Source organism: Spodoptera frugiperda, chromosome 29 (assembly GCF_023101765.2).
Source record: "Spodoptera frugiperda isolate SF20-4 chromosome 29, AGI-APGP_CSIRO_Sfru_2.0, whole genome shotgun sequence".
NCBI lineage: Eukaryota > Metazoa > Arthropoda > Insecta > Lepidoptera > Noctuidae > Spodoptera > Spodoptera frugiperda.
This window is the reverse complement of record NC_064240.1, coordinates 3,669,766-3,682,628: the sequence shown is the minus strand read 5'-3', so window position 1 is coordinate 3,682,628 and position 12,863 is coordinate 3,669,766. Positions and strand designations below refer to the sequence as shown.

Genomic DNA, 12,863 nt, shown 5'->3' with positions numbered 1-12,863 from the left:
TTGCCAACGACGATTCACGCCCTGTAATTTAACCTGAAAGCTGTCTTCGAGTTTTCTACCTACGTAGCTATAATTACTTTTTGTTTATACCTCGTTCACAAGGTAACAAGACAAATGATTGATGAAAACTGAAAATGTAATTTGGTGATTGTCGCGTCTCTATGTTGTTACGGTAATTTACTAAGTAGGTACATACAGTATATCTATAGAAATATTTTGACTTTATTAGAATCAACAAATATCTCATGACCTTCCAAGTTTAAAAATAAACATTAAGAAAGTTATTTAAAGCAATAAAATACAATTATAAAAGGCGTTATTTAAAAATAAACCGTCATATTCTGACAGGATCTGGACAGCGATTTCCGTGTTGCAGCTGCATCGCGGTCCCGGGCGGGAGGGCGGAAGGCTGGAGCTCGGGGGGGAGTCGCGGGGGTTAGGGTGCGAGGGGGGTGGGGGTGTCACGGAAGCGGGTCAGTGCCAGAGCAGCCTTGGCCTGCCGGGGCCGCTGCCAGACCTGTTGATACTGAATCAAGCGATCGTAACAACCGATTAGATAATGTCTGTTATTGACTGCTCAGAACGTTACTGTCACGGAAATCGCGATTCTTAACTCCGGTTGTTAAAGTTTATGTGCACAGAAGTTTTAAAAGTGTTTTGTAGTGTGTTGTGTTGGGATTGAGAGCATTGTGATGGTAACTAAGTGATTCTTTCTCGTGTGTTGTCGTAAAACAAACTCTAAGCGCTTTGTTGGAAGGTATAAAGTGTTTTCGTGACCTTTGTTTCTTAGTGTAGGTACTGGGATTTTCTAATCTATGTGTTACTACGCTGCCGAAATATAGCTGGTCTCAGAATATAAACAAAACGCAACTGAATGTAGAAGAATAATAAATCAAAAACAAAGAATACGGCTGCATGTTTGTTTCACAACGTAACATACATCCTAATTAGTTTGACTTTTCCTTTAATACATATATATATAAATATAGTAAGTAGATAGCTACATTACCTACTTACATAAGTATACATACTATCATATTCATAATTTCGTCGAACTGACTACTGACTGGGATATTTTTTGGTGAAACAAATCATTTTCGATGTGTTTGTTGATTTAATTCATGAAAGCTTCGCCTTGCACCGCCGGGAATTGCACACGATGACTGATCGATGTCCATTCCACGTTGATTTGTTTTTAATATTTCATATTTTTCTGATGACGTCACTGTGTTGGATTGCCAGTGAATATAGGTCACGTATAAATTTATTGGGACAGATTGAAGAATGAATATGTGTATTGTTTCTTTAAAAATTACGGACACTGTAATATTTATTCTATACCTATTTCTAAACATATTAAGAGTTAGAACAAACAAACATTTACGCCCACTTTAAAACCAAGGGAATTTAACCGCTTGTTGAATGGATGAATAGGAATCTAAAACACACATTTTGTATTCACTCATCCGGTTAGTGTTTAAATGATATTTATGAAAAGAGTCCAGATCTACCAAATACCTAGAACTATCTACATAGTTGTCGATTGGTGTAGGTTATTTTTTTTAAACGTTATAATTTTCTCCTGTGTCGTGTCATTTCACATACAAATATACAAGTTCACATACACATGACACCCAGACCCGGAACAACAATCTGTGGATCACAAAAAGAGTTGTTCCGTGCGGGAATCGAACCCGCGACGCGTTGCACGGCAGCCAGTTGCCCAGCCACCGCACCAACTGTGCTGTCTTTGGTAGAACTGAAGTCCGTGTGAGAGTAGTCCCACATGGTGTCATTCATCCGCTTCTGGGCTCCTATTAGTCGTAGTGTTATGTTTCATAATACTGTGTCTCTTTTGTTAAGAATTGTATTGGTTGTTTTTTATTTTCTTCTTCTTACTTAATAAGATTGACTGTTTATCGTAATGGCCTAAGCTGTAATGTCGTATATGTAATTTTTTGAATAAATAGCCTTTTCGGGTAAACAGACTATTGAACACAACAATAATAATTCAATTGGAACCAGTAGTTCCGCAAATTAGCGTTCAAATAAACAAAAACTCATATTTTAAGCATAAGTAGATAAAAAGGTATTAAAATAGAGTTAGGAAAAATACTAATAATGTCGTACAAACCCTTCGCAGAACTACTTCTCTTTAAGTAATCAAAGTATAATTCTAGTAATTATTTATACATACTTCTTAAGCTATATATTTTTCCAATCCTAGTAACTATGTTGTTAATAGCAAATTTTTCATATAAAACTGTTTTTTTTTCAGTCCTAGTACCTACTAGGTACATAAAAAATTAGAAAGACTTTGATCCTTCGAAATTCAGAGTTGTACAGCAACATTTACTTAATTATGACATGTATATAAATCATAAATGTTCTGTATCTATAAAATATTAATAATGTTATTAACATATTACTCGTTGTTATGAATACGTAATTTAATGGAATTGTAATTGTAGGTACTGTATTAATATTTAATGTAAAGAGCGCTGCCTACCCTACATTTCACGTTTTATATACCATTTTTGAATTGAAATCAATTATGAATTACAATTAAGTATAAGTTAAAGAATACCTACTCTGAGTTTGGTTTGAAAAGCTTTACACAGAGAGGAGTGATGGATGAAGAAGGGAGGCATTTGCCCTGCAGTGAGACGATCACGGCTGAAAATAAATAAATACTCTGCGATATTACAATTATGTAGGCTCCTGTACAACGACACTAATTAACAAGTCTTTAAATTCCACGTTAATTAATCTGATTCTATTGATTATTTTTCTATCAGTATATCATACTCGTACATAATGCTCTAATAAATAACGGTCAATTTACTTTGACACAAGGCGTCTTGAATTACACAGTAAATCAAAAAATCAACAATATTAAAATACATTTTTACCAACCCTGCAAAAAAACTAACGAGACGTAATGTTACTAATATTAAATACCTAGAAAAACACGCTAGAATATCCACACGAAACCAAAATGTTCACATACATACAAGCATTCTACTCGAAATACGTCGACACACACACAAACACATCGGAGCACAATACGCTACATCAAACAATGCCATTAAAGCACTATCGGAATTTCACAGAACCGTTTGACAATTACATAGATGAAATCCCTTCCTGGATTCACTATTCACTAAGTAAAATAGGGATGATGACTGGGTTAAAAATAAATTATTACAACTTTTCAATACAATAAAATATTCAAAAATAATCACACTGTCACTCATGAATGATGAACTAATCGAGAGAGATGAGAAAAAATCGAGACTTAATATTCGATTTTTTCTAGCTAAATTTCTAGAAATAAGTCTGCTATTTGACGTCAAAAACTTATAACGTCATAATAGAGTATTTCATACAAAGTTCATAGAAAATATCGTTTTTGACGTTTCGAAAAAAGTATTGAATTTGACTAGTAGGAAACATGCCTATTATACAGCTTCACGGCCGATGAACGTTGAATGATGGACAATCAATGCTTTCTGTCTATCCACACCTCCCTTTTAAGTCGGCGCCACACTGAACTTCAAAACAAACATAAAATATCGTAATTACCACATTAACTTCCGTAATTTAACTTTCTGACGGCAATTGCCGGCCTAATAGGAGGCTCGGCCGCTTAACTAAATTACTGTAAAACCTCTCGAACGTTTAATTTATATAATATAAAGACAAATACACTAAGTTCAATTAATATTTAATTATAGCAACGTAATCTACCGGTGATCTAACTCAGACAGGAATAAAAGTAATTCGGTGTTCATAAAGTCTACTTCCAAATGTTAATAATAAGATTATGAGTCTGGACCGTTGGTTTAACTTAAATTTTTACTATTAGTGAGTGTAAGCTCTTTGTTATTTCTTGAATTTATAAAAAAACATGCCAGATGTTTGAGAAATATTTAAACGAAGAACAATATGTACAACTTATTATAACTTAAAACTAAAATAATAATAAAATATTAAAAAACAATATCTCCTTTAGGCATCATAATAATTTACCGAACACGAAATACATTTACGAACACGTGTCGTATGATGTATGACCTAGTTTAGAACCATCACCTACATTGCTTGTTTATTATCCAATCCAATCAACTTTTATCAAGCACACACTACTCGCTACAAGTGCACTATTCAATTAACTAAAAAGAATAATAACCATTGAACCACTGAATCCTTCACGGTTAGTACAAATAGTAGGTACAGTCAGCTAAATTATTTGGTATGCAGGCAAAAAAATAAAGATATGTTTAATATAGATACAATAACTATTAGTTGACTACTTAGCCTACCAAAAGTTACAGAGATATGACTTCGTCATAAAACATTTACGGTGCTTTTCCACCAGAGATGAGCTATGTAGCTATGCTACGAAGATATAATAACTAAGCTGTGAAACTATGTGACAGTTTCCACTGATACTAAGCTATGTAGCTGAGCGAGGAAGATGCATAACTCAAGTAAGCTATGTATCGATAGTAGGGAAGCCATCCATACACGCAACATAGCATAGCACATCTCTGGTGGAAAAGTCATTATCACTTTTTCTATACTAAATTGTTATTGTTTTTTTCAGCTGTATACTAAATTACTTTGTTGACTGTACATCTCCAAGACACTCACTAAACAAAGGCATCTCATTTAAGTAGAGGTTTTCCTAGTCCCCATTCTTCACTGCAAAGGTAAAAAATGCCTAGATTAGAATGCTAGTGACTAGTCGCAGTTTTTTCTGACATAGCCAAGTTCATATACAATTTGAAGTTGGTAAAAGAAAAAGCTCAATTAAAAATTTTAACTTCCAAATTAAAACCATTCGGAGTTTCCTAGTATTTTTTCTGTATTATAGTAGAGTAGCTACTGTTTCTATTGAAATCGTCCACAGAATTCTCAAGTTTCTATTCCCAAAGGCATTTCGACAATTCTTTCTTCACTGCCCACTTTCATTAGTTGTTTAAAAAAAGTTTTCGTTAAAAAATGCTTCTTTTAACGCCCAGCTATTTATGTTGTCCTCTGAATTTATCAAGTAAATTAAATAAATCCTCGGCTAGGTGAAAGTGCCTATTTTATTTATCAAAGTTAGTGAAGAAGTTGACAATTTTTTTCCCTGCTTTTTGTATATAAGCAGTAAGAACTATATATAGGTATTAATAAAACTAGATAGGTATTAATCTATATAAAAAAAATACGGTCTTGAGACCAAGAGGATGATGGCAGTTTGTGGAGACAAATTAAAAAGAGCTATTATTTGGCGTTAAAATATGCACATAATTTATATACTTAGATATTTATTATTCGTTTTTCTGCCTCTAATTTATCTCTTCTTTCAAACCTATTTGTTAATTCCTTTCTTAGTTATAACGAAAGTTTTTCTCTTTCACTCCTTATACACGTTTGCCCCACTAGATTGGCCTGAAAATCATTATTTTAAAAGGATTGACTACAATCTGTCCACCACCGTAGGGGTGATTTTTAGCTACACCCGTTGTCAGAAGTATATCTTACTAATGAAACGTATGTCTCCTCTCACACAGCAATGATGCGGCGCGGTTCGATGGCTATGATCGGCGGGGGCGAGCCACTGATCGTGGTGGAGGAAAGTGGCACAGAGGACACAGACTCCTCTCCCCACTCCTCAGCGCCCACCCGTGGCCTATCCGTGGACCAGGAGTCTCCGCCGGACCCGTACCATCTGTCGCCATGGCGCGACACCCGCAAGCACTCGCTGCCGACGCCGTCCTGCACCACTGGACCTACTGCCAGTCAGGTTGGTTACATAGCTCAGATCTGGTAAACATATAGTGTTAGGGAAGGTCTATCTGACGTAAATTTCGTCAAACGTATCATTGGTCGCAACAATGTCTCATCGATATAAGTTTTTAAACTGACATGGTCACTAACACTAACATTAGAACTTAAGACGGGATACAGTTTCAGTTCATCCGTGATCATGGCGCTTGCAACAGTGCCGAAATATCGGAAACTCATAGACATAAATAAACATGGTAAATATCGCGTCTTAAGTTCTAATGTTAATGTATCATCGGTTGAGTGGTTTTCTGTATATTTGTCTGTTCTGACGTTACACAACCTTTACTTAATGTTGGTAACTAAAATAAAATTATGTAGATTTATACATGTCATGTACGTATACTTCATCATCATCATGAGCAAATACGTGCACGTGCTGCCAAAATTACAAAAAGAAAGAAATCTATTTGTGGTCTAATCACCCGTTCTCGTTACTTATTCCATCTGTTAGATTAATTTAGCTTAACTCCACGTGTTCCGAGTATTTGGTAGTTTTTGCACGATGCGATCTTTTCCTAGAATAACGGAACATATTAGTGAAATATTATTATAATTTGTATCGCACACTATTCGATATCTCGGGGCTTAATTCAGGTTTAATCATAAATAATTATTTATCCGATCATTCGATTCGTGGAACAATTTCAAAAGATAGGAAATTCGTGGAAAGTTTATTAATATTAATAAAACAATTTCCACGGTATGTAGGCCTACTATAAAGTATAACATAACGGCTCTTACTCCGCGAAGGACAAAGCAGGGGCTTTTATGTTATAGTAATAGCTTACAGTATTTTTATTTAACATTAAATGAAAATAACAGAATCTGTTCCCTGATACATAAAATCTGACTTACAATTAATTAAAGGCAAAAAATGTATATGTGTAGCAATTTTAACAATTTAATTAAGAACTTTAATTACGAGAATAATTGAAATCTTATATCTAGTCAAATAATAATTAAAATGTAGATACAAAATGTGGTTGGCAACGTAAAATAAACGTTGTAATGTTGCGACGTCAGGTTCGGCGGCTGTCGGAACGGGGCGAGAGCGCGGCTCGCGAGGCACGCGAGGCAGCGTTCCTGGCGACGCTGACTTCCACACAGCCGCAGCCTGGTGGTAGAAGGTGACATTCTTTAGTTCATAGCATGCTTTTGTTTGGTATTTGAACATTTCACTTATTAACATAGGCGATTAACTTATTCAAAATGTTTCCACACCATTCTTGACTGGAACCTAAAAATATATATCTACAACAAATACTGCTGAAAATAATCATTTGTCTATACGACTATCCACTGACTGCCTTGATTCTCTTCAGGATTTTCATCTAAATATTATTATTACATTCCGATCTCTGAATTAATTTTTCTTTTCAGACATTCCGTAGTAACAATATCCCGAGTGCCTCAGGCGCTTTTCGGTCGCGGACGTCGCGAGTCCATCGCTGCCTTTCCGGCCCTAGCCCGTCGTCGAGACTCCGGCTCCAAGAAATGTGAGAAAACCTGACTGTTTATAATATTGAAACATTTACTTATTGCAATGAGCTTACACGTTTTGCGTACAGCACTCGTCTCCATTGCAGGCCCTCCCGCCACCGACACGCTGGGAAGCACCCACAATCTGCAGTTAGACATTATGGACGACATCGTTCAGGCTCGCAAAGTGCGCATGCGTCTATGGAACACTTCCAACGAAAGGGTCTGTGAAGTCCAACCACTGGACGAACGCTCCCCCATGAGCGGCTCCGTGCGGTACACCAACCGCGGGCGCAGGCACTCTGACTTTGTGGGCTCTCCTCTGCCGCCGATACCAGCTCGTCGCCGAGCATCTGAGATGCCGCCGCCACCACCAATCCCGCCACGAGCCGGCGCCGGCGTTGGTGTAGTTTGCACCGATACAGACCTCCATTTAATGCTCAACGCCCTCACATCGTCAGCCACAGAGATCGATCGCTGTGGCAAGCCAGAACGAACTCGACGCCTGGCCGACATGAGGTCGAGCAGTTTCGATGCATCTTCACTGCGAGACAAACCCACAGACTCGGGCACCACCTGGTTTACTCGTAGACACCAGACTTTAGCTACGAAGAAAAAAGAAAATGAACCCAAAAAAAGCAAAGTAACTTTCGCTCCAGATTCAAAGCCAGCTCCTGGAGATGTAGCAGCCGTGGTCTGGGACAAGCCCTCCGGATCAGTTGTGGATGCGAGTGCACTCGGCAGTGCTATAGAAGTGTTCCTTAGGAAGAGTTCTGCTGTTGACCCGGGGCCATCGACGTCGGGAACAGCAGTGGTGAAAGAAACGGCATCGAAGCCGGAGGTGCGACAGAAGGCACGCGACATTCCAGCCACGGTCCGACCGACCGGGCGCCCCGAAGGAGAGCGTTGGTACCCCAACAGGCCCGAGGAGGAGGAGGCGGGGGAGAGCTGCGACGCTTCTCTCTGCACGTCATTAAAAGACCTTTTCGTGTAGACACCACGTGTGTATTTAAACTCTTGTAAAATAAATATACCTTTAGTTGTCGAGTAAAGATTCGTTTCTAAAATGCAAAGTGAGAGATGATACGCGGCGGTCCGCGGTGGTCGCGGCCCGCGGCGTATCGATTGTACTTTATGAATCTTTCTATGTGATAGACAACGCGCAGGCGCCGGTCGTCCTGAGTCGACTCACGACCGACGCCTGACTCGCGTAAATTATTTTTAGAGTAAATTCTATTTTCATTGTAAATTTTTTGATATTAGCGATCAGAATATTGACTTATTGTTAGATAGAGAATTATATTCGTAATGAACAGGCGCGCGTTTTCCACGCCGAGTGGCGGTCTCCCACCGCGCGCCTGCCCCTACCCGTCTCGTTCAACAATCTGTGTATTGTAATCCAGTGTTACCATTAAAACAATTAAACTTTATCATATAGCAGACTTTAAAATGGAGACGTCGGGAGAAACGTACGCTTAATAGACGAAGGCGACATTCTGTCGTCTTTGATCAATAAAAGTTTTTATCGATGTTATACTGCATTTTCATTTATTAGTTTAAGTTCCTAATTGTCGTATAAAAAGGGAAAGTTTGAAATGATTTTAGAGGCTGAAGATGGGGGCATAAAATCCGCTGACACATTACAAAACAAGGGCGAGTCTCGTAAACTCGTGAGTGACGGCGGCACCAATTTCGTAAAGTTTTACGTGATAACTTTTTCAATTACTTGGATAGGTGAGCTTGCTCCAACCGTTTAACTTAAATAAACGTCAGAGATATAGTTAATGTGCCCATAACTTTGCCGTCGGAACAATAATTCCTGTCACCGTTTATCCTTCCAAGTTTGTGATCGATACAGAGATACACGACTAAGTGTTTGCACTGTCTCCTTGCAGACAGGCTGTAATTAAGCAATTATAATAGCTTAAACAGTGAATTAATCGCTTAAGTGGGTACATAATTATTCGAATTATATACTAACTACGAATTAAAGTTATTAGGGGAGGCCTATGTTGAGGACGTCTTGTAGCTGATACGATGATGATGATACTAACTACTTAGCTTTTGAGTTCGATTCTCGAGATGTACTCGTATCTATCCTTGCAGAAATAGATGCGGTAATAGACGAATGAATGCTAATTACAGGAAGTCTTTCTTTATGGTATAAGGCGGTAAAAGAGCAGACGGATCACCTGATGGTAAGCAATCCCACCGCCCATGGACACTGGAAACACCAGAGACGTTACAAGTGGGTTGCCGGGCTTTTGGGGGTTAGGAATTTAAGGGTTGTTGGGCAATTGTAGATTAGAAAAATAGGGAACAACGTAAGCGTTGTTTCACGTCGGTATCCTGTGAGGCCACTCCGCTCGGCTGCACCTGCAGCATGGCACTCCCACACTTAAATTACGAAAGTCTATGAAAATGGAGATTTTTCTCGCTCATGTAATGGTCATAGGTATAAGTATCTACCTACATAGCCGAATACAGTTTCGAGTTCCAGGCTCTATCCTTTTACTGAGAATAACAAAAAACCGAAATTATTTCGAATATCGAAAATGAGCCCTCTTCTCAGCGATCAATCTTCTGGTATATAAAAATGAATTTCTGTTCGTTAGCTTTGGTAAAACTCAAGAACGATTGAACCGATTTGGCTTATTTTGGTCTTAAATTATTTATGGAAGTTAAAGGAACGTTTAAAAGGTAAGAAAAAATTGTTTGAGGCGGTACGAAGTTTGCTGTGTCAGCTAATTAACAATAAAAGTAGTATATTCACCATTAAATATTTAGCTGTTATGTATCTTAGTGTCAGTGTACGAGAGAGCACTATTATAGTTCCAGTCGACTACGCTATTCGCTAAGAGAACACAATTAATTCCGGGAAGCGAGTTGACATTCAAATTAGCCTCGAAATGGCCCACTTTATGCAATTAACAACGTATTCTGTTTGAAACGTCTCACTTTATCTCCTAACTCGTTTATGGTGAGAGAAATTTTACTACGGAGGTTAAGTAACCCTTTGTTTTGACGTCGTTGTTGGTAAATACTGTTTATAAATATGTACCTGTCCTTGGTGTTTATTTTGCGATACCGTCTTGTCTGTTTTCCTTTTAAATAGGGCAATTGGTGGTCTATATTAACAAAAAAAAAGCTCCACTAGTTTCGAATCATAGAGGGACTCTTCATCATGAGCAGCGTGCACAGACGCGGCGACGTCGCGTAGCCTACTGGTAGAGGTATACGTGAGTAATCCGTATTTTTTTAAGTTAATTTAGTATGTCTCACGATAATTATTATTATAAAAATAAAGTATTGTAAAAACAAGGATACTAGTTAACATAAAAAAAAATATAGCAGACAACAAAAATAGAACATTAATTTCTACGATTAATGACAAACATTATTATGACGACATATACATATTGTCGAACGAAGCTTTCAAATTACTGTCGATACATAAATACCTACAGAGAAAATATAGATATAGGTACGATAATACCATTCCACAACCACGGTGGCGTGTGATAAGGAAAATGGAAACAATTTTAAAAACAAATCATGTATAATAAAGAGGTTCATGCATATCAGTTAGTTTTATTTCGCGTGTGCATGTTCATAATTGCATGCAATGTGATTACTGAGAGTTTTCGAATCAATAAACAATTTGACTACACGATTGGCGCGGTGGCTGGCCAACTGGATACCACGAACAATGTAGCGGGTTCCATTCCCGCACCGAGCTCGTTACCTTAAACTTTCTGTCCCTCCTATTTATTTCCTTTAATACGTCTTAAGCGTAAGCATTTCCACTTTAAGTAGTCTTTAGAAATATTTAAACTTTAAATATAGAAATTTTCGAAAAACTGATAAACTTCCAGGCGTATTTACGAAACAGTCTAATATAGCTTAAACAAGAAACGAAATGAGTTAGTTTAATATAATGTAAAATAATGTAAACAGCCTACAAGGGTAATATTGTGTGATTTATTCTGCTAACTTCATTATATTTCATTTTCACCAAAAGACTTGAAAATAACGAATTACTTGACAATTTTCTCGATTACTCATGAATAAGAATTCGCTGTATTCTTTAACATACATTAAGACAATATTACACCTTTTATTTTCGGAAAATCCAAGCAAAGGTTACCTACTTATAGTTTTCAGCATTTATTTATGTAATTATTTCAAATAGCATAAAACCAAAGTCAAATCATTTATTCCAATTAAACCATATACTTAGGTACTTTGGTACTTACATAGTTTCCCAGATACATATAGTGAAACTTGGTTAAGTGGCACTGAATTACCTCTATTAGTGAGAAAAAACAACCCTCTTTATCTAAGATTCGTTCTTTTGTTTTATTATCATAGTTACTTTCAGTGAATTTTAATACATATACCTCTCTAAGTGAGATAACATGGTTTTGTTTGTTTACCTAATTATTCTTATTCATGTATAATGTATACATAACACATTATTGATTTAAGAATCGCACCTCTTTTTCAGAAATAACATGTATTCTCACATGTAGTATACCTCAATTTATTTACACTAGCTCAAAACATCATTGATTTTATTTGAACAACCACTTAGTACATAATAGTTAGATAGTCTAGTCTAGCCGAGTAACATAAAAACTATAAAGTATTTGTTCGCTAAATAACAATGTTATTGACGGTTCGATTATGTCAAGTTGTGAAGGCCTTGTAAAGTCAATAAGTGACCGGTGTGCGTGACTTCAAACGACAGGTGTAAAATAATTACATAGTCTGTAAAAATTATTGAAAAACAATACTAGACAAACTAGACATGGCTCATTTATGTTCGTAGTTTTGTTCTAATGAAACATTAATGGCTGTTGTCACCAATCACCTTTAAACACTTAACTAAAAATCATTTAACGTGATGTAGCACCTAAACTAACTCCTTACTTATATTGTTAGGTAATATCACTTATCAGACACGAGGCTGTGGACTGCCCTACTGGTTATATTACCGTAGCTCGAAAAGCAGGAGTAGGAACGGGATCTAGACACACGGCAGTGTGTCCGCCAAGTTCGAGCAAAAAAACCGACACACCGGCCGTGGGTTATATTACACGAACCATTTCGGGCCAAGTTCGACCCACCTATAACTCAAAATCTATTTTATCTACGCATATGAAATTTCTAGTATCTGTCGAGATCTACTTACTTATTTAAAATACAAAATTTCATTAATGTACCTATTGTAGATCTTGAGATATTGACGTCAGAAAATCGCTATTTTTACTATACACTCACTGACTGACTGACTCACTCACTCACTCACTCACTCACTCATCAAAAACCTAGACCACTTCCAATGGTCGTATTGACTTGAAATTTGGCATGGAGGTAGGTCTTTAGGTCAAGGTAAAGGGAAAAATCTGAAAATGGCCAAGTGTGAGTCGGTTTTAAAAATAATGAAGGTGTAAATTCATACCCCTAAGGAACTAAAACAAAAAAATTATCTATATCTTCCAATGGTCGTACCGACCTAAAATTAGTTACGAAGGTTTGTA

General features: G+C 37.1%; 1 protein-coding gene across 7 annotated transcripts in view; it reads left to right on the top strand.

Annotated features, from left to right (window-relative positions):
- LOC118268420 (uncharacterized) overlaps positions 1-8,854 on the top strand; it is a 31,068-nt gene extending 22,214 nt beyond the window's left edge. For 6 of the 7 annotated variants that reach the window (XM_035582901.2, XM_035582900.2, XM_035582896.2 and 3 more), the window contains 4 exons: positions 5,565-5,797; positions 6,865-6,968; positions 7,222-7,337; positions 7,410-8,854. In XM_035582901.2, coding sequence (XP_035438794.1) covers positions 5,567-5,797; positions 6,865-6,968; positions 7,222-7,337; positions 7,410-8,314 — 1,356 coding nt within the window. In that variant the 5' untranslated portion in view covers positions 5,565-5,566 and the 3' untranslated portion in view covers positions 8,315-8,854. Of the gene's footprint in view, positions 1-512; positions 758-5,564; positions 5,798-6,864; positions 6,969-7,221; positions 7,338-7,409 lie in introns of those variants that run through there. The other variant, XM_035582903.2, reaches the window with a different exon arrangement.
- The last annotated feature ends 4,009 nt before the right edge of the window (positions 8,855-12,863 follow it).